Source organism: Mustela erminea, chromosome 4, assembly GCF_009829155.1.
Source record: "Mustela erminea isolate mMusErm1 chromosome 4, mMusErm1.Pri, whole genome shotgun sequence".
NCBI classification, from domain to species: domain Eukaryota; kingdom Metazoa; phylum Chordata; class Mammalia; order Carnivora; family Mustelidae; genus Mustela; species Mustela erminea.
The window spans coordinates 113900061-113922746 of record NC_045617.1 but is presented as its reverse complement, the minus strand read 5'-3'; the positions used below and the strand labels follow the sequence as shown (position 1 = coordinate 113922746).

The 22686-nt window shown below is 37.5% G+C and overlaps 1 protein-coding gene across 50 annotated transcripts in view; it reads right to left on the bottom strand.

Moving 5' to 3' along the window:
* RIMS1 (regulating synaptic membrane exocytosis 1) overlaps nt 1-22686 on the bottom strand; it is a 495743-nt gene that overhangs the window by 58657 nt on the left and 414400 nt on the right. For 26 of the 50 annotated variants that reach the window (XM_032340411.1, XM_032340413.1, XM_032340412.1 and 23 more), the window contains one exon: nt 13024-13259. The exons of the other annotated variants lie outside the window; for them this stretch is intronic. In XM_032340411.1, the coding sequence (XP_032196302.1) occupies nt 13024-13259 (236 nt within the window). The remainder of the gene's footprint in view (nt 1-13023; nt 13260-22686) is intronic. 50 annotated transcript variants of the gene reach the window in all.

Genomic DNA, 22686 nt, shown 5'->3' with positions numbered 1-22686 from the left:
TTTGTGGACATAAAGTCTCTGCCTTTGTAGTATGAAAAGAGCCAAGGACTCCACAGGAATGAATAAGCATGGCTGTATTTCAGTAAAACTACTAATGGACACCAAAACTGAACTTCATAAATTTTTATGTGCCACAAAATATTATTCTTATTGTGACCTTTCTCAACTATTTGCTAAAAACTGAAAAATCATTCTTAGCTCATGGGCCATAAGAAACAGACTTTGAGCCAGAGTTTGCTGGGTAATAGAGTATAAAATAAAATAAATAAAAAATAAAGTATAGAAAGGCTGGGTAATAGGGCACAGGGAGGGTTGGCTGGATCACTCTCTTGCAGATGACACCTAACACAGGATAAACAGATGCACAAAAGCCCTTTAAGTGTGTGCACAATGTGGTACATGTGACCAAGAGCAATTTCCTGAGGCCAGGGCTGACAGATTTCAACAGATCTTCAAAGGGAGACTTGACAGGAGGAAATGTGAGAACCAATGATAGGGAAGAAATGGGGTTAGACCTTAAGAGCTCGTATTCCATTAACCTCTTTACACATAGTGAGCAGAAAAAACACTGGCTGGGTTAACACGCCTCTCGGCACCATTCATGAATGACGTCACCAACATCTGTTCTCTATCTACTGCCCTTTTATTTGTTTCTCAGAGTTACTAAGATTGCTAGTTGGTATTACTGTTGAGCCCTTTCTATATGCCAGGTACTTTGCTAAAGTGTTAACATAAATTTTCATTTAATGCTCACAACAGTCTTCAAGGTAGTTACCAATTATTATCCTATTTTATAGTTGAAGAAACTGAGGCTCAAAGAGGCCTTTAACTTTTCGTTTTCTTTTGGAGTCTTCTAGATCCTCTGTCCTTACATTCTGCATCTCCTTCCTAAGCACATTCACTCACCCCAGTTTCCATTTATATACTGATGATCCTCAGTTGCCTTAAAAACCTATCCAGTGACTGTCCCAACTTCATCATGGCCAGAAGTAAGAAACAGTATCCCTGCCCAGCAGTCGCTCTCTCAGTAAATGGCAGGATGCACCCTTACCCTGACATTCCTCCCCTCCCTACTCCCCAACAGACGCTTGGATACGAAAGACCTTAATCACTTTCCTACTCAACCACCTTTTTCCAAATCTAGCCTGGTACAAGCCTTCTGCAGTTGTGTCCTAAGAGGTCTTCCTAAACATTTCTTTCTTTTTTTCTTTTTTTTTTTTTAAGTAAAAAATGGTAGTATTACAGAACAAAATGAAATATTATTAATCTATAAATATTTTTTAAAAGCTCCATAATAAAAGCATCTCTCTGTTTTCATGGAGTGGAATGGAGTTACAGTGAAGTGGTTAAGAACATAAACTCTACTTCAACTTCTAGAAGATGCACAGCTTCATGCAAGTCATGTAATCATAAAATGGGCATAATAATAGCACCTTATGACTGTGTTTTGAGGACTGGAGAAATTAATACATGGAAAGCAATTAAACACTAGATGGCATTGTGGTAATTAATAAATAATAGCTGTCCCTGCTGGGGGGCTTTATCACTATTAATAACACAAATGCATAAAAAGATTAGCTAATAATATACTAATATTTTCACAGTGAACTTGCTATTAGTGGTGGCACTGCAGGAGTTTTATTTACCTTCTTTTTGTTTTTCTGTGCTTAAAAATCCGAAAAATAGGGGCACCTGGGTGGCTTAGGCGTTAAGGGTCTGCCTTCGGCTCAGGTCATGAGCCCGGGGTCCTGGGATCAAGCCCCACATCGGGCTCCCTGCTTGGCTTCTCCCTCTCCCACTCCCCCTAATTGTGTTCCCTCTCTTGCTGTCTCTCTCTGTCAAATAAGTAAATAAGTAAATAAAGTCTTTTAAAAAGATCTGAAAAATATTATTAAAATAAATGAGCAAAAAGATCTCTATATAAAATCACCATGGGTTAAATGAGAATGTATTGAAACTGGTTATCTGCTGTGAAAACAATCAGACATGTTTCTCATTACATTTGAGCTACCCAAAATATTTTATAATACCCATTCTGAAATTGATCTCATGTTTAAAATTTATTTTAGTATAGTTAACAATAATTATCACCATATATAATTATCTGAGTACTTAGGATTATACTTTGAAGGCCCTTAATAAATGTTAGCTTCCTTTCCTCCTTGATATCCTAAACACAAATTAATTCCACTCAAATAAATGTTTTTTTTCTAACAAATCAACCTAAAAGTATATACACATATTAGCCAAATTCAGAATTTATAGTTCAGAGTGAGGAAAAGAACAAAAATAGAGCAGCTGACATGTGTTTGAAAATACTACTCCTTATTAGGGCATCTCTTCAGAAGATGAGTTACTATAGCTGAATTGAATCTCTATTAACAGTAGTGAATTCCTAAGCCAGACAGCAACAGTAAATAAAAGAACCCATGCTTACATTCATCTGATGGCTTTGCAGACTTGAGAATCATTTCTGGCACCATGATTTTGCATTCAGGAAACAAAGAACATGAAACATTATGTTCCTCAGAATGTTTTTCTTGTGTTATTAAATGAATCAAATAAATGAGATACAGACAAGGAATCTGGATTTCAGCAAGATTCTGGTAACTATAGCTTTCCATGTCTGAAACTTTTGGGGGGACACCTATCCTTTGTGAGAACTTCTTTGCTTTCATTGTTAATGATCAGCAGAGCCAAGTAAACATTTCTTTCTTTTTATTCTTTTTTTAAGAATTTTTATTTATTTACTTGACAGAGAGAGAGAAGGCAAAAACAGGCAGAGCAGCAGGCAGAGGGAGAAGCAGGCTCCCTGATGAGCAACCAGCCAGATGTGAGGCTCGATTCTAGGATCCTGAGATAATGACCTGAGCCAAAGGCAGTTGCTTAACCAACTGAGCCACCCAGACACCCCAAGGAAACATTTCTTAAAATGTTTAAAGAGAACACCTTAGCCTTCCTTCCCTGGAGCTACAACTTCTTTTTATAAAGGAAAAGACTGAGAATCTTCAGAAAGCAGCACTAAACTTAAAATGCAGGGGCACCTGGGTGGCTCAATTGGTTAAACAGCTGACTTTGGCTCAGGTCAAGATCTGTGGGTCCTGGGATTGAGCCCTGTGTCTCACTTCATGCTCAGCAGGAGTCTGCTTCTCTTCTTCTCCAGCTCCCCACTGCTCATGCTCTCTCTCTCTCTCAAATCATTAGAAAAAGTAAAATAAAACATAGAAAATATTTTGGTAAACCAGATTGGCTGGAAGGAGACAAAATAAGTCCTATGGCAAAATAAGACATTCATGTTCCCAAGGTAAATAAATTATGAAGTCCAAGCTGGTGATCACTTGATTTACTTTATGACTTGCTTTACCTGTGTGACTTTTGGGGAGAAAATCAGAAAAGAATAGCAGAAGGGGATTTAATATCTTGGACATTTTCTTGGCATGATTATTGTCTAAGGACCACATGAATTTTAAAATAATACCTTAGGGGCGCCTGGGTGGCTCAGTTGGTTGGGCGACTGCCTTCTGCTCAGGTCATGATCCTGGAGTCCCAGGATCGGGTCCCGAGTCCGGCTTCCTGCTTGGCGGGGAGTCTGCTGCTCCAGCTGACCTCTCTCCTCTCGTGCTCTTTCTCCTCTCATGCTCTCTCTCTCTCTCTCTCTCATTCTCTCTCTCTCTCTCTCAAATAAATAAATAAAATCTTAAAAAAAAATGCCCTAAAGTCATAGGGAAATTAACTTAATGAAGCACTATCCCATTAGGTGTAAGTGAGTTATAGCTACAGTTTAATTCATGTGTATTATTTTCTTGACAATGGTACAAGGGTAATTTTGTTAGTTTCCATCTATATTTCTTCTTGAGAAATCTGTGATATGCCCTGGAAATACATTAACTCTTATTAAGTTATTTTGAAATCAAACATCCATAAATGTACCTGAAACTTAGAATACTTACATTTTTGGCTATATAATCTTTTTAAAATTTTTTTAAAATTTTTTTATAAACATATAATGTATTATTAGCCCCAGGGGTACAGGTCTGTGAAACACCAGGTTTAGACACTTCACAGCACTCACCATAGCACATACCCTCCCCAATGTCCATAACCTAACCACCCTCTCCATTCCCCCCTTCCTCCGGTCACCATTAGTTTGTTTTGTGAGATTAAGAGTCTCTTACGGTTTGTCTCCCTCCCGATCCCATCTTGTTTCATTTATTTTTTTCCTACCCCCCAAACCTCCCACGTTGCATCTCCACTTCCTCGTATCAGGGAGATCATATGATAGTTGTCGTTCTCCGATTGATTTATTTTGCTAAGCATAATACCCTCTAGTTCCATCCATGTCGTCACAAATTGCCTATATAGTCTTGTGGGATAATTCTACTATAAACCTTCTGAAAGGTTTCATTCCCATGATCATAACGAAAGAATTGTTTGAGTTCATTGAGATAAACTGCCGCCCAAAAAAGCCTTCTAACCTGTATTCTGAGTAAGAGTAAGTAAAAGATCTGCTCATTGCCTGAGGAAGAGGTAATTATCAATAGGTAAGAGAGAAGGCAGAGTTTCAACGTTCTCCAGTGAGACAAATCATACTGAGAAGAGTTGAACTAAGTAGTAAATGGCGGCCCAAAACAGGTGAATCTCCAAAATCAATATGATAATCTAGATCTAACCAAATTTTATCTCAGAATCTTCAAGATGGGTAGTGTGGTTTCAAAGAGTCCTATGATGATCTCAGAAATTCTGGTGCGAACATTGACACTGCACACAGCAGGGGGTGACAGACAGTCTTGAAAAACCATCAAAACTAACATGAAGGAGATTCCTGCAAATTCTGGTAACTGCATTTGAAAGTTATCTCACAGAGATTTTACATTATCCAACTCAGCTGGAATTCCAGGGCTGCCCAGCAGTACTTTTATCCTAGTCATTTCCACATTCCTCACCCCTTATCCTCACTCTCTCCACTCCCTCTGGCCTCCTGTGTGCAGAGATCAAAGGCCTCTGACTCAGGTTCCTTCAGCCTTCATATTACCATTACAATACTCCTCAGGATCCCAACCATATCCTCTCTTCTGTCAAATTCAGGGAGAGAACCATTTTTCCCTCTCTCCATGAATAACTTTGGTGTCCTTGAATTATACCCTCTGCTCTTTGGGACTTTGCTCTGTTAATTCAAACATTTTGTATTTGTATCTTTCAATCTCTCCATCCAGATGTGCTTTTTCCAAACTTCATCCTGGAAAAATGTACAGATCTCCTTTCTTCTGAGACAGACAGACAGACAGACAGACACACACATACCCCATTTACTCCTGGTACTGTAAGGGCCTATTTAGCCAGAGCAGTTCCATCCAGTTAAACAGTGATTTTGTTGTTTATGCAGTAAAACTTAAACTGACCCTACCCCCCCCCCCCCCCAGGGAACTTATTTAAAAATAAGTCCTGGAAACCAGTCCCAGGTAACAAAGCCCAAATACAGGGGTGGGTCAGGCCAGGTGGAGGTATCCAATCAGTGGGGACCCATACTGTCTCCCTAGCTACCAAGGAGTGAGGGCCCCACCCTTTGGGCACCTTTTAGGCACCAATTCTGACCAAGCTGATAGGCTAGTTCAAATATCTACTATAGGGTAAACTGTAATTCAATTGATTCAATTGGTCATTTACGTGTGACTTAGCATGACTGTGCAGCTTTCTCTGTGTGTTACAATCTCATTGCCCACCTGTGCGTGGCCAGGCCCAACCACATGGCCTTTGCCCTTAAAAGCTAGTCTGTAAGGGAGAGAGAGGTCACCTCTTTGCAACAGACAGCCCTGGCCGGTCAGTTTGATTCTTGATGCTTGGCACAAAATAAAGCTTTGCTTGACCTTCGCTTTGTATCAGTCTCGCTCCTTTGATTATAGACCCAACACTACTGCCTCCATTATGATGTCTGGTACATAAAAAATATTTTATGAATTTTGAAAGAATGAATGAAAGGATTGCTCATACTGGTCGTTTCCCTTCCTGATGCTAAGCTTTCTGAAGAGAAAGTCAAAATAATTTATTCTATGTATTCATCCTTCCAGCCCAGCCCCATGTGTTTAAATAGGCTTTAGGGCAGTAAGGGCAGCCTCATGCTATCCCAATGTAACCCCTCTACCTCCATGCCCCTGAGTTCCTACCCGGTCTCTGCTGTTCTAGTTCCTTCCACCCATGACAAGAATCCCATCCCAAATCTGATGGGGAGTAATTAAGTGGGTGTGGATGAGATGACTGTTACAGAGAGAAAGTTGAGATGAATGATGGCATGGACAGTGGGCTCTGGCCCACGCTGAATCCCATGCCCACGCAAGGCATGCTCTATCCTCCCTCCTAACTCGTAAATCTATTCAAACTTAAGGTCAGGAACAATGCTTTGGTTCCCCAGTCCAATGGTCTACTCTCACTCCCCAGACCCTTCCATCTTTCTGTAGGATTCACCAGCCTCTCTACAAAGTTCTCTCCTCTCCTGGGGTTCAGTTTCTCTTTGTCTTTACCCTTCACTCTTTTTGGATCCTGGTCCTCCCCTCCCCACTTCTTCATGTTCTCCCTCTTCTCTTAGTAGTTATTCCTGAATCAGGGCGTTTCACCTTGCCTTCTCTTAATTTCATCTTCAGTGCATTCCTTTCTCTGAGTAAGCTCATTTCTTCCATTTCCGCAGCTCTTTCTCTACCTCCCTGCATCATCCTCTGTCATTTCCTCTGTTAGCCCCACACTGACCTCCTGACTTTCTCCCTGGTTTTGCACCTGGCTTCCATTTAAACTTCCAGTAGCATAACTTTGTTTCTTCTAGTCTCTTATTTAAAACATCTCCATCAAACTGTGAGCAAAGTCCCTTAAAGGGCTTCTAAAAGACCTGGCCTCATCTTTTTTTTTCTAAATGTATTTCCCACTGCAACCCTTTCATACACCCTTGCTTTCACACAACTGTGTCTGTCAGCCGGGACCATTTATTGATAAATAAATAAACGTGTGTGTGTGTGTGTGTGTGTGTGTGTGTGTGTGTGTGTGTGTTTCTCCCTATTTTTCCTTTCCTCTTTCCACAAAATTATTAGCCTTTTAATAATTTCCACAAAATTATTTTATACTCCCTTGCTTCAAGGATTTTTGCAAGAATATAGGGCAGCCAGAAGGCAGTTTTGACTCTTGTCTTTTCTAAATGCCTAAACTCTAAAACAGATAATGCTAATTATCTGCAGAGCCAGGAGAAGGCTCTGCAGGGCCTATAGCCCAGGATGGAACCTGCAGGAACCCTGGTCCTGCTCCAGGAGCCCTGCTGTGGCACAAAAAGAGAGCAAGAATACGCAAGGAGCGTCATGTAACCAGAAGGCATTTTTTATACATGTTGAGATTCTTTTTTACTCAGAAGGGGTGTGTGTCCTTTAGAGGTCACAGAAACTTTTGTTTATCCATCTCCATATGAGATATGTTTCCTTACAAAATACTGGCAATAGTCCCCAAATTTTTGTGTTTGCAGCAAGTTGTCAGTAGTAGAGGGCTTGATCTAACAGGAATTCAGAGAAAAAGATACTGGTAAATGCCGGAGTAACAAGGGACAACTCAAAGAGTTAAAGGGTCTTGAGCAGGGTTTTGAAGGAAAGGATTAGACAGAGAAAAATGAAATTTGAGATGGGGAAAATTTTTAGAAAGGTACAGAGTATCATTAAAAAAACAAATGACGGGCGCCTGGGTGGCTCAGTCGGCTGAGCCACTGCCTTTGGCTCAGGTCATGATCCTGGAGTCCTGGGATGGAGTCCCACGTTGGGCTCCCAGCTCTATGGGGAGTCTGCTTCTCCCTCTGACCTTCTCCCCTCTCATGCTCTCTCTCACTCCCTCTCTCACTCTCAAATAAATAAATAAAATCTTTAAAAACAAAAACAAAACAAATGACAAATAGCATGGAGGTCAAGGGGACAAGGGGAGATGGAGAGGAGAAGGGAGTTGAGGGAAATTGGAAGGGGAGGTGAACCATGAGAGACTATGGACTCTGAAAAACAATCTGAGGGGTCTGAAGGGGCGGGGGGGTGGGAGGTTGGGGGAACCAGGTGGTGGGTATTGGGGAGGGCACAGATTGCATGGAGCACTGGGTGTGGTACAAAAATAATGAATACTGTTACGCTGAAAATAAATTTGAAAAATTAAAAAAAATGAATTTTCAGTACATTCTTAGTACATGATAATAGACTCTTAATTGTTTGAAAATTATAAAACTGTCCTACAACATTTTCCATAATTTAATCAATGGTTTAACCATTAACATATTAATCTAATAAAGTATCTTCAGCTGTTAATGATATAATAAATAATAATTTTATTAAATGGTTAGACCATGATTATTTACCAATTCTGCATGTGCTCTCATCCTGAGACACAGCTCTTATACCAATCTGATTTCCCACTTCTTTTGGTAACGTGCAAAGTGGCTTGAGTTTACTACATTTGGTGCTTGCTTTGTATTTTCTCATTTGGTTCTTTGGTTCATGTTTATTTCAAGTGTGAATAATTTCCTTCTCCTGGGGACGACAATTTTAATTTTGAAATACCTACTATGGCTGGTGTAGTACTAAAGATACAGTTATTCAATAATGTAAGATGGAGTAAATTGAGCAATTTGTAGTCTATGAAGCTGATGTTATTTTACATTTGTAGATGTTTTCTTCATAAAAGCTAAAAGTTCTAAGCAGAAATCACAGTCTCAGATGCACAGTGCTTATTTGATCTAAAATCTGTCCTAAGGTGATCTGTTTCTTATAGTAAGGTGGACTATCCATTAAAGAAATCTTTTATATGATTTTAGGATGCATGCATTTCCCAGGGGAGTAAGCACTCATCATTTTCAACATTTATCAGTATGCTGATAAGATGCCCTCTATCCTGGAATGGGCTTCCTTGTAAAATATTACTGATTTTGGGCGCCTGGGTGGCTCAGTGGGTTAAGCCGCTGCCTTCGGCTCAGGTCATGATCTCAGGGTCCTGGGATCGAGTCCCGCATTGGGTTCTCTGCTCCGCGGGGAGCCTGCTTCCTTCTCTCTCTCTCTCTGCCTGCCTCTCTGCCTACTGGTGATCTCTCTGTGTCAAATGAATAAATAAAATCTTTAAAAAAAAATAAAATAAAATAAAATAAAATATTACTGATTTTTTAAAAAAGATTTTAATTTATTTGTTTGACAGAGAGAGAGAGATCACAAGTAGGCAGAGCAGCAGGCAGAGAGAGGGGGAAGCAGGCTCCCGGCTGAGCAGAGAGCCCGAGGTGGGGCTCGGCTTAACCTGCTGAGCTATCCAGGCACTCCACAGGTTTATTTTTTAATGCACAGGACTCACCTCTTCAAAGAAGTCTTTCAAGATTTCATGATAGTGGATCATGCTCTCGTCTCCCTCTGTACCACAGTGATAATTGGATAGCTGCTCTTTCTGAACTGGAAGATTTATATGTAACTCACTCTTTTCTATTTTGATATCTTTGAAGGCAGCAACAGGGTTTCATCCATCTCTAATATTCCTAGCTCCTAGCCCAGTTCTAGCACAGAGTCTATCATACATTAGTAACAGGACTGTGCTTAAATGTTTGTTGAACCTTATTTCAAACTCTTCTTTTTTGCACAGTGGGTTAAGAGCAGAGGCTTTGGTACCTGGAAGCCTGGGCTTACATTCTGGGCCAATCACTTACGATGGGAACTTGAGCAAATTACCTAATCACTGTATGCCTTAGTTTCTCCAGTTTCAAAATGGGAATAAAAGTAATAGTACTTACAAGTTTGTTGTGACCAATAAAGAAGTGAAATTATGTGTACATATACATGCATGTATATAACTGAAGAGTGCATTGAAAAGGCTCTAGAATGTAACTCTATCAATAGATTTATTCACTTAGACACATTTTTATGGTACTAATAATTATACTTGTAGGTAATTGCAAGGGTGTCATTTAGGGATGGTCCCTCACAAATGTATAGATGCTTCTCAAAAATGCCTTTATTTTTAAGTTAGGAGGGGATTACCACTGGGGGAATGTCATATAGTTAGTCTATGAGTGAGGGACCAAATCCTCACAGTACACAGGATGGGCCTCTAAACCTGCATAAGCTAAAATCTATCTTGAGTTCTAAAGCCTAGCATTAAGTTTACTCAGAGCTTCATTCAGTTCCAAAATATTGCTAGATCAGGAGCTTTTTCTTATAATTTTCCTTTCTTTTACTACTTCATGTTTTAATCTAATTCAGCTAGTACTTACTGAATAGGTATTTAGCTAGGTATGTGAATCGCCTAAAGACATTTACCAGAGGTAACACCTAAAGTCATTGGAAATGTCCTGTTTGTGTCACTTTCCTATTAAAAAATACATATTTAAAGAAGTTCTTTTCATTATGAATAAACAGTGTGGTACAGATGATTTAAAAGTATTAATATTATTTATAATTGAAATATCCCATAGGAGTAATTATACATAATTGAAGAGACTAGTAAATTATATATAAGAATAATTATATATATAATTAAAGAGCATAGTAAATACTCTTCATAGTAAATATACCTATGTGAGTATATGTGTGTGTGCATAAAATTTACTATGCTCTTCAATTTGTTGAAAAAAATTTTATTTGATTTCGAAGACACAAATATACTCCTTTGAGCAAGTAAAAGGCTATAAAAGCAAAAACAAAAAAACTGATGTGTTTGTAATCAATCACTCTAAAAAGAGCTGATTAAACTTTACTTCTAAGTGCTTCACATTTTCCTGATTATCTGTTGTGGGTGTGATAGAGGAGAGAGAAATTGTAACCCAGGCTGTCTGGATTAGAGGTTCACCATAAGAGAAGCCCTAGCTTAATCAGTCTTTTTTTTTTATATTAAAATAACTAAACATTTACATGAAACATAATACATTCTAGTCCACAGAATACACAGCTTGTTTTAAACTATGAGTAAGGCTGTTTTCTTCTCCACCGAACAGGGAGAAAAACAAGGCCATGCACTAAGACAAAGAGGCACGATGACCGAGGTTTGTCACCGTTTGTCATTTGCTTTAGACAGATAGAGAGAAGAATGAGAATAGGTTCTCAAATAACAGGTAAAGTTAGGATATAGAAAAAGAGACATAAAACTTTATACCTGGAAAGTTCATAGGAGGACATCTAGTCCAACCCACCCTGTATATAAGCAAATTGAGTCCTGCAGAGATGAAGTAAAAGTTGATTCACTGAGTCACCTTGGAATAGGATTGTTTTGTTAGCTTGGTTTTGGGACCCTGTGTCTTTTTTTGCTTCCTTACACTGCAACCTAATCCCCTCAAGTAGGTTATTCCATGGAAGTTATTAACAATGCATCTTTTAGGAAGGTAAATATTATTTGAAATTCAACAATGACCACAAATGGAATAACATTTAAAGTAATAAAGCAAAGAGGCTAAGTGTTTCCATGACACCCATATGAACCTATCACCTACAAAGCCGTGTAGCAAGTACAGTTCCTGTGTAAAATTACTGCTGTGTTTTATTCTAAGAAAATATAATTCTATGTAACTAGTGAATAATAGAGAGGGAACTAACTATAGGGGACAAATAAAAGAAGAGAGACTATGAATAGTTAGATTAAGAAGATAAATTATCCTCTAAACCTCACAGAGGAAGCACAGGTTGATCAAAGAACATTTCCATTTCATCTAAGTGGTGAAGGATTTTCAAATCTGGTGGTGAAAGCCTTATCCACACCCCACACTGTAAACTATCATTACACTGATACCAAAAACCAAGAAGAATCACCATTAAAAATAGGACAAATCAAACAACACAAATGAACAATGCCTCCCACTCCTCAGGAAGAAGTCTGACCCTAGGAAAAGAAAAGATTCTCCTTCGCAATGAACAGCTCATCTCAGTGGGACAGCATAGCAGCTGATCCAATACAGAGACACTCGCTAATCTAGGTTCATCCTGTGATTCTCAGAAAGACAAAACTCTGCTGAGATAGCTGTGCACTCCAGTTCAGTTTTTCAATGGCTCAATTTCCTACCTTGATTGTTAAATATGTCCACTAGAATGCACGTTTTAAAATAGATACTCTCCAGAATGCCAAGGTAACTATAAAAAGAATTTCATGAAAGTTTTTTTGGCATGAGTAAATTTTGTTACAAGAAGACTTTTGCTGCTAGGAAACAAAAATATGGAGCGAATGGTTATAACAGGAGAAAGAAGTGCTGACAATTTAAATCAATCCAATATTTCACTTACCTTTAGTTTTCCACAGTACTGAGCATAGTAATGAATTATCTGGTATGTCTGATCAAATATTATGTAATTTGGGGCAATTTAACAAGTATTTCGTAGTACAGAAATAACCATCCTCCTTGCTGTGTTTGCTTTTTTCTATATACCTTGAGGACATGAAGCTTTTAAGGTTATAATATAAGCAGTAGAAAATATCTGAAACTCAAATTTGTATTAAGACATTCTTTGCACAAATCCACTGACCCATTTTTCTAAAGTAAAAATAAGTGCTGGGGTTTTAACTTGCACTGAAAACACAATTACAGTTCAATAATTATGTTCATACAGTACCTTGAAGACTATATTTCAAGTTGCACAACTGACCTTCTTTTCCATAAAAATATAGATAGAACCTAAATTATAGGTAGTTATATTATGGAACATTTTGAAAAGGAGAATCCTGTTGCTTTTCTTGCATATAAATCAATTTGGATCTTTAATACTTCTTTGCATTTCCTTGCATATTTATAAACATGGCTTTACTTTTTTTTTTTTTTAAACTTATGAAAAGTATCTGACCACTTTACAGATCGACAAATGTACAGGAAAAATCGACAGCTGTACAGGAAAAAAACATAAACAAACGCACACATGTAACAGATCTTTAGAGACAGAAAAATAAACTTCTTTTGCAAAGAAGAATCCGTACACTCTACCATCACTCACAGGCCATAGCACGAGGATCCATTTTTGTCTCTCCAGCAAGAACTCGAGGTGTCCAAATGGAATTCACTTCACTCACCTGTCTGGCTTAGCTGGGATGTGCTCCTACTCCTTCTAGACACGATGGCAACCACTCTGGCACTTAGGCTGGATCTCCTCTTCTTTCCACCTGCTCCGACTGTACCCACGGCTGTGTCGGACTGACTGCCGTCATTATGCTCCAGTGTATACATCTCCCCACTCACACTGGTGCTCTTCATGATGGCTCTTCCTGAAGTCCCCATCCGTCTGCCTTGCATTTTAGGGGTAAATGAACTATATTTACAAAGTAAAAACATATACGCATCCATAAATTACAGGTCAGCATAACTGAAGCTCGAAACCTAATTTATTTTGAAATAATCCAGGCAATTTTTTTGGGGGGGGGTGGGGAGTCAATTGAGTAGTAGTCTTATAGCTATGATTGACCAGATCTGAGCTTAAAACAATAGTAATTCCATACAGGAATCTATGAACTTTTAGTTAGAAGAAATGCAACCAATGTTATCTACAGGGAGGTTAATGTTACTAATTTTATAGTTACTAATGTTACTTTCAGAGAAAAACAAAAATATTTAAATCAGTAAGACCAGATCATATACACTCCTCAGGAAAAAATATTATTAAAAATGGATATTCTGGATTTGCCATACAAGATGAAAAAATGAAAACAGTTATCTGTTCTAGTTCCAACTAACAGAGAGCTCTTGCTATTTGATATCTCTTGCTTTATGAGTTTGGACAGACTACTAATGAGCCCCCCCCACCCCAAAATCACATTTCCTTCCTTGTCCTCTCATGTTGTATCTCTCCCAAATTTCAAATCATTTTTCCCTTTTAGCATTTTAATCTCACATGCTCAGGTTGAGATGTTTCTTTTTTCTTCCCTATCAGAACTTACTTATCTATGTTCCTGGATTATACTAATTTATCTGAGTAAATTACTGTACTTCTCTCCTAAGTGAGAAAATTACTGTTGAGACTTTCAGACAACATGGAAGGTTGGTGGGGAAAAAAAACCGTCTCTAACTTGCCAAGTATGTCTGTGAGTTGGGGAGAGAGGTAGGGCAAACAAGTTGGGAGTCACAGATGTCAGGATTCTTCATATCTTTTAAATTATACTGCATATGCAGTTATATTATCCATCTAAACTGGCCTCTTTTGGTCCAATTAAGACCTGCTTTGCTATATCTGAAATGACCCTCTTTATTTTATGGTTCCTTAAAATATCTGCAAAAATGGCTTACATGACTCTCACCACCACCTTGATTTTCTATTTCTTGTTTTGAAGTAAAAAATACATTAATAGAGCATCTTTTAATAGTGATGACATTCAATACTCAAGTTGAAATAAATCCTAATATGGTTAGAAATGATGGAACAGAAATTCTTGGGATCACCTAATGTTTTTGTGGTCACATGAGTGTTTGAGTAGAAAGGGAAATTGACACGGGATGAGTTCAGAAAGAGTGAGATTGTGGAAGCCTTAGAAGTTACGGAAAAGAAACAAGACTGTTTGATCCTTAGGATGCTTCCATGAACTGAATTGAAAAATGAGACCCCTATTTGAAAGGAATCATTTGGAATTTTTAATCCCTAGCTGTATCACCTGAATTGGTCCACATCATTAATATTAAAATTTGTATTCTTTCAATTTATTCTAATCAGCTTTCCCTTAACTCAACGTTTGTAAAGCCATGTGCAAACCTGGTAGTTTTGCTATGCACTTTATGTAAACTCTTTTTCGAAACATTAATGAAGACGGTATTACATATAGCTGGTTCAAAACTGATTCCTGTGGGGTTTGTATTCCCAATTCCAGTTGACCTTCTTTTCTGAGAAATATTACAATAGATTTCTTCTGTGTCCTCACAATTTATTTCAACGCATCACCTAAATCTGTCACCTCTCCTTAAGTCCACTCTTCTACCTGCTTTTCCTATGATTTTAGTTGCAGACTTCCACTGGAGGATATGAAGCAATGTCACAATTTGTTCAGTTTTGCAGTGATCATGTCCATCTTCAATCAAATGCTGGTGACTGAGAAGTCAGTAGTTTTTCCCTCTCATCACTCTTTTTAGAACACTTGTGGCAGGGTTATTGAAAACTTCTTTTCTGATGATTTTATTTTTACCTTAATAAAGTCTGGATAAACTAGAATCTGCCTTTTCTCTCCCAATTATTTCCACAAAAATTGAATTCTATTATAACTCTCAATTTGTATCTTAAAAGTTATTTCACAAAAATACTACTGTAAAATATTCAGGAATGTTCTTTGGGCTATAGAAAAGTTTAAAAGCATAGGGAAATGTCTTCAGTAATACTTCTATTCTGAAAATGTATTTGAGATGAACTAGGAAGATTCAAAATTTTTTTCATGGACATTTAGTCACAGCAATGAAATGTTCCACTATCTGAAAAAATTCTGGAAGGCAGCTATGCTCACCACTATACCACCAACATACTTTGTTGACAAAAATTATGAAAAAATTTAAGGAAATCTGTATAGTGATGGCCATTCAGGGAGTTAAGAAGTTATAGTAAAATGATTTTGGGGAATAAATGCTGTAGTTTTTCTTCAAAAAGTAAAATATTTTATTTAGAATTTTAAAAGCATTCTTATACGATATAAAGAATTTGGAATATCATAATGTTCAGTGAGAACATGTGAAGGCATTTTCAATTCTGTTTACCTAATTGAGGGGAGAGATTTCTGGAGTGTAATCAGCTTGCTTTCTGCTTTATAAAGTTCCTGAGAGTCTCTCTAGTATCATGACTCCTGTTTCCCAGCCCTCTGTTTTCTAGTTTCCATTGGTTGTATTCAGATTTGGATATTTTATATCAGCATGCACCTTATGCATCACTAGATTTGCCATAGCGCCCTCCCATTGCTGAGTGAACTAAAGATTTATGAAAAGGAAGTAAAACAAAAAGTGATGTCTTTATAAAAATGGACTATGATATAGTCCATCTTTAAAAATCAATCAAACAAAATAAACCCTACCTTTCTTCTTTGATATTCCCTCTCCCTCCGGCTACTGACTTTGGCTAAAAATCTCCTCAAGCAGTTGACTGTATGTCCTCTCTTCCTATTCTAACCTGAACTAATTTAAATCAGGCTTTGTCCCTATTACTTCACCAAAGTTGCCCCCCCCCTTTTAAAAATTTTATTTATCTGAGATAGAGAGAGAGAGCACACACAAAGGGAGAGGGAGAAGCAGACTTCTGGTTGAGCAGAGAGCCCAACGTGGGACTCAGTCCCCCCACCCCCAGCCCTGAGATCATGACCTGAGCTGAAAGGCAGATGCTTAACTGACTTTTTTAAAAGTCACCAGTGACCTTACATGGCAAAATCTTATCACTGCATAGTCCTTACCCTTTTGACCTCTCAATAAATCATGTATGTGACAAAACATTTGATTCTACGATCAGGGAACACTTGATTCTCATGATTTCACTGTGCCTCACTGAAAAGAACTTTATTTTCTTTCATCACTAAATACTGGAGTTCTTCAGTGTTTAGCCCTCTGATCTATATTCCTCCATATGAGACTGACTCCCTAGATGTCTCAGTCTGGTCTTGGGCTTTACATATTATCCATGTGCTGCAAATTCCAGTTGTTTTTCTCCACCTGTACTCAGTCCTGAACTCTAGATTTAGATAGTCAGCTGTCAGTGGACATTGCTGTTTGGATCGGTCTCTCAAAAATAACATGTTCGGGGGCGCCTGGGTGGCTCAGTGGATTAAAGCCTCTGCCTTCAGCTCAGGTCATGATCCCAGGGTCCTGGGATCAAGCCCCACATTAGGCTCTCTGCTCAGCAGGAAGCCTGCTTCCTCCTCTCTCTCTGCCTGACTCTCTGCCTACTTGTGATCTCTGTCTGTTAAATAAATAAATAAAATCTTTAAAAAAAATACATTCAACCCAACAGAAAAACTGCCCTATAGCTTATCTTTCATATCACACTCAAGACACTCCATTTCCCCAATTGCTCAGAGGAATAATTTCACCCTAGAAAAAAAGTCTAATGTGGATTTGAGACCATGAAAAAAAGTACTTTACTTTTTATGCCTTCCTTGAGCATTATCTAACAAGCCCACTTTAAAGGTCATTTGACCTCCAGGGAAATGTAAAATTTTTGACTGTTTACTCTGACAGTATTATGATCCAAACATTTTACAACTCTTTAAAGTGAGATGATAACTTGAATAAAACTGATAAGGAGCAAAGGATTACTATGTAGAAGATAGGGTAACTCCAAAGGTTATGGTTTTATGATCTAGAGAATATTACCTAGTTTTGAACCTAAATTCATAATCTTATTCTAGCATTCATTCTTTTTTCAATGACTGTTATTTTGTGTGTGTGTATGTGTGTGTGTGTGTGTGTGTGTGTGTGTCTGTGTGTGTGTATACCTGAGTTTCTTGGATCATCTTTAGAATCAGTTTATCATCCTGTTGGTTTTCTCACTAACGAGTTAAAATTTCAACATATGCTATCCATTTTTTTATTATTATGTTTTAATGTTGAGAATTATGTTCTGATTGCTTTGGGGAGTCCCATCAAAATGTCCACATGGACACCCTGCTGGATACAATTAAACGATTTTGCTGGATCAGGGCACCCATGGACTCCTTAAACTCAAGACTGCCTTTAATCAAGTGGCAAATAAACAGGGACTTTCAATTTCTGCTTCTTTTATTCTGACTCTGGTTTTCTATGTTTCTTTATTTTGCTTGTTTGTTTCTGGTTCTTTGTAAATTGACTCTTATTTTGCTTGTTGAGCAAAGAGCTCATTAGTTCAAAGAGCTAAGAGCACATTCCTCACTAACGGCACCAACAATGAGGAAAACCATCCTTGGAATTAAATCTGTTGGGTGGCAGAAATCAGGATATATTACAAGTTGAGTGGCAAATGATAAAAAATTTGGCTTGTTAGTCTTTTTTACATATCTGTCTGCCGGGCACTAAAAGTTCACATCGCTCATGAAAATGTCTTGTGCATACTGAAAAAAGAACTGCTCTTTAAAGTCTGGGCTTGGGTTTTCAGTGTTAATTTTGGTCCTATGGCTAAGTGTAAAACTGAGTTGCTAGTTCTTTTTGAATGCTTAAAAAGTATTTTTGATTGATAATAAAAATCTCTTACTTTCTGTGTACCTTAGGGATAGCTGTCCAGGCAGATAGATTGATTGGTCTATACAGATGAGTATGTACTTGTATAATTCTAATATAGGTAACTAAAGATTCCCTAGAGGAAAAAAAGAAACCGAAATTCCGAAACTTTGAATATGAGAACCTTTTAAGAAAAAAAAAAATTTCAAGAAATTGCTAACTCAGAAGAATTTTAATATAAGAATTTAAATCCACAGGGCACCTGGGTGGCTCAGTGGGTTAAGCCTCTGCCTTCGGCTCAGGTCATGATCCCGGGGTCCTGGGATGGAGCCCTGCAGCGGGCTCTCTGCTCAGCGCAGGGCCTGCTTCCCCATCCCCACCCCCACCTGGCTCTCTGCCTGCTTGTGATCTCTCTCTCTGTCAAATAAATAAAAACAAGAACAAACAAACAAACAAACAAAAAAACCCATTGGTGGTTGGTTCTATACTAGAAACAAAAGTGGCATATATTTTAAAATACATGGATAGATATTCAAGATAGCTGTGTTTTTATTTATCAAAGGAAAAGAAGGAAATCATTTCTTACAGTAAAGCGACTGGAAGGTGAATGAAGATAGTGAAAGACAGAACTTGAATGGCTACCTTAAAGTGTAGAAGGTTTGAGGGAAAGTGAATTATTTGCCCTGCTTCATTGTGGTTATAAACAATAAGTCTGAAGAGTAAAAATAAATACATAAATAAATAAAACTTTGACAAACTGGTTTCATTTTATGTAAATCTTCAGGATATAATAAGAAAGGTGTGTGAGTCATTTACTGACAAAGTTATATTAATGCAACATTAGAACTAGGTTTTCTGTTAAAATGATTAATTGATCTTAGAATATTTAGTTGAGAGCAAATTTCATTTAATCAGAAGCAGCAAGAGGACCATTAAAGAACAAGAGTTCTACTTTACAGGTAGAACCAAAACCTACAAAACCTGCATAGGAAACTGGTCTAGTATTTGTTCTATGGCTTACTGGATCCTAGAACTACAGATAATAAAAAAGTTCATATCCTGAACTTAGCAGAATTTTAGAGATCTCATACTGATAGGTACTGCAAATGATGTCTAGTGGTCATGATAGCTTTTGCTCACACTGTAAAAAACACACAGGTCGTGGTGTGATATAATTTACCATAAAATGGCTAAGATGGTAAGATAACCTATATGCATTTGATCAAATCGAAGATGTCATCAATATTAAGTAAGATACATTATTAGTCCAAGTATTTTTAAGAAAAAAAAAGTGCTGCTAATTAAACTATGGCATGCCATCATTGTAAAATACATACCAATTTCATATGTGATAAAGTATAAATAAGTGTGAATCAATGAAATTGTGGTAATAGCCAATTTAGAAACTCATTTCAAACAAGAATTTTTTTTAAAAAGGTTGATAAACGATAAACACTTTATAAATGTTCAGCACACCAAAAGAATCTGCATGTCTACCAAGATTGCATGGTAAGCCTGAAAAGAGACCAGTAATATAAGGCATATTAAAAGACAGCTGTAATATACATAAATTCACAATACTGTTTACCAAAATACCAAAAGTCAACCCAAATTTTTATCTATTTTAATGAAAGATTTTGTTTTGTAATTTTCCTGTCTTCTAAAGTCTTTATCAAATTTATCAAGGGTAGGCTGACCTCACAAAAAGCTTTAGGAAGTATTTTTATTCTGACTTTTTATTCTCTAGAGTAATTGGTATATGCCTGAGAGCATTTATTCTTTAAATATTTGGAATAATTAACCAGTGAATCCACATGGGTGAGGAGTTTTCCTTGTGGAGAACCTTAAAAAAATTACAGAATCATTAAAAAAAAATAGATACATGACTCTTCAAAGTGTTTTTCCTTCTTATGTCATTCTTAGCTAAGTTGTACTTTCCAAGAAATTTGTACATCTCATCTAAGTCAGGGTTAGGCAAGCTTATTTTGTAAAGAGCCAGGTAGTAAATATTTTAGGCTTTGTGGGCCAGATTGTCTCTGTTGCAATTACTCAAACTTACTACTATGGTGGGCAAAGAGCTATAGATAATATATAAGCAGATGGGCATAGACGTGCTCCAGTAAACCTTTATCCACAATGGGCCAGCTTTGGCTTGTTGGTCATAGTTTGGCTTGTTGCATAACCACTGCAAAACTTACCAGCGTACAATTGTTTGTGTATCCTACACTGATATCTCCCTTTTTTCATTTCATGACATTGGTTATAAGTATTTAGTCCACTTACTTTTGATGCAATTACTGAGATAGCTGGAATTGACCCCATCACTTGCCATTTATTTTTAATCACCATGTTTCTTCTACTTCTCCATTTTTGCCTAAGTAGATTAATTCTGTATCTTTTTCTCCACTATTAGCATCTGTATTATGTATTCTTCTATTATTGATGAGAATAAATAACAGACACCCTAAGGGTTAAAAAAATACGTACCTTGACTTATTAGAAACTTCCTTAGACATTTTTATTTCTTACAGAAGAATGCAAAAACTTTAGAACAGCTTGGTTTCCTTTCCTTCCTTTCCATCTTTTATGTAGGTTTTTTAGATATTTTACTTCTATGCATTCTATTTGAGAGCACGAGAAGGCATGAACCCATGCACCCACACACGCACACATCCGTAGTAGGGAGGGGCAAAGGGAGAGGGAGAGAGAACCTTAGGGAGTTTCCATGCCCAGTGGATCATGAGCGGAGCTGAAATCAAGAGTCAGATGCTTAACTGAGGGAACCACCCAGGTACTCACTTCCACATGTTTCAACTACCACAAGATGTCCTGATCGTCATTAACTCTCTCCAGTGTTCATTCTTTCCTCAAATTTAGTGCTTCCAACTGGGAATATTTTCCTTCAACACGGAATGTGGGTCTACTGGTGATGAATTCTCCTTCCTGTTTTATTTCTTCTTCCCTTTCTCCCTCCCCCCCTTCCTTCCTCCTCCTTCTTGCCTTCCTTCCTTCTTGCCTGTAGGATGTTTTTGCTAAGCATAAAATTTTAGGCTGGTGGATTTCTTTGGTTTGTTTCTTGTTTGTTTGATTTTTTTTTCCTACAGCATTCTTCTTTCAGTGAGTCCATAGTTTTTGGTTTTTTTTTTTTATATTATCTGTTAAAATTTCAGCCAGTCTTATTGCTTCAGTGAACTTCATGTTTCTTTCTTTCCCCCGAGATTATGTTAAGAAATGTTTTTTCTTTAGTCTTCAGTACTTTGATCCTGATATTGATAGACTTTTTTTTTACTCTTTTTACATGCTGGGATTTTTTGAAATATTTTGATTTGTAATATGATGGATTTCATCAGTTTTGGAAAACTCTCAGCCAGTACCTTGGTATTCAAGTATTGTTACTGTCATTTCCTCTCCTTCTGGGATCCAAATTACATGTAGATTAGATGTTTTCATTATGCCCCACATGGCTCTTATGTCCTCCTCCGATTTATTTCCTTGTTTTCTCTTTGTACATAGATTTATATACTCTTCACTGACCAGCTCAAGAATTCTCTGTTCTACTGCTTCTAATATGCTATTAAATCCACCTATTAAATTTTTGTTTTGTATCTTTTAGTTTTAGAATTGCCATTTAACTCTTAGAATGGGTTCCGGGTCTCTGCAGAAGACGTCCATCATCCTATGTTTTCTGGAACATATTAATCATGGATATTTTAAAGCCTCTATATGAAAATTCTATTGTTGGTTTTTATTCAGTTGGTCCTTTTTAACTAATTTAATTTTTAAATCATGCCTCACAAACTTTAATTAGATGCCAGACACTGGGAATGTTTGCTTTTTTATTTTCCTTCAATAAGGGTAAAATTTTCTTTTGGTTGGCAGAGAGAAGTTATCTTGTTCCTGTTCAGAGTTGGGTTTAAAGCTTTACCATTATTCACAGAGTGTAATGCATAGCCCCAGAGTTTGGCCTTTCTGGAATTTGTACAAGAAATTGAAGGTATTTTTCAAGCCCCTCTGACTGTGGAACTTGAAGGCAATCTGTGTCTCCCCAGCACTGGACACCCACTGGAATCTTTGCTCAGCTCTTTAAGAAACCACTTTTTGGTTTCTTGGAGTCTTTCCCTGTGCATGCTCATCTCAGGAGTCAACAAATTAATTTAGGGTAATCTGTGGCAAGTTTTGGAGCCCTCCACGCACAGTTTTACACTCCTTCCTCTGTCAGTTCCTGACTTGTGATCTGCCTCCTCAGTCCAGTAAGACTCCTGCTTTCTGATTGGACTACACCCCCATGTAACTAAATCAGAAAGTACCTTCAGAGAAAACTGGGTAAATTTGGCACTCATAACATGTTCTTCCCTTCTTTCAAAGATAGAAGCCCTTCAAATTTATTTCTGTTTTATTCCTTCCAAATACCCTCAAACATTTGCTTTTTGTTTTCGTTGGTTTGGAGGTGAGAAGTTTAGTCTGATGCAAACCATATTGTCATGCCTGGAACTAGAAGGACTGCGTCATCTTGTTGCTTATTTTTGAATAATTGTAGAATTATCCAGACCAGTGATGTTTTCAAAATCTCTATAAGGTCAGTAATGAAGACT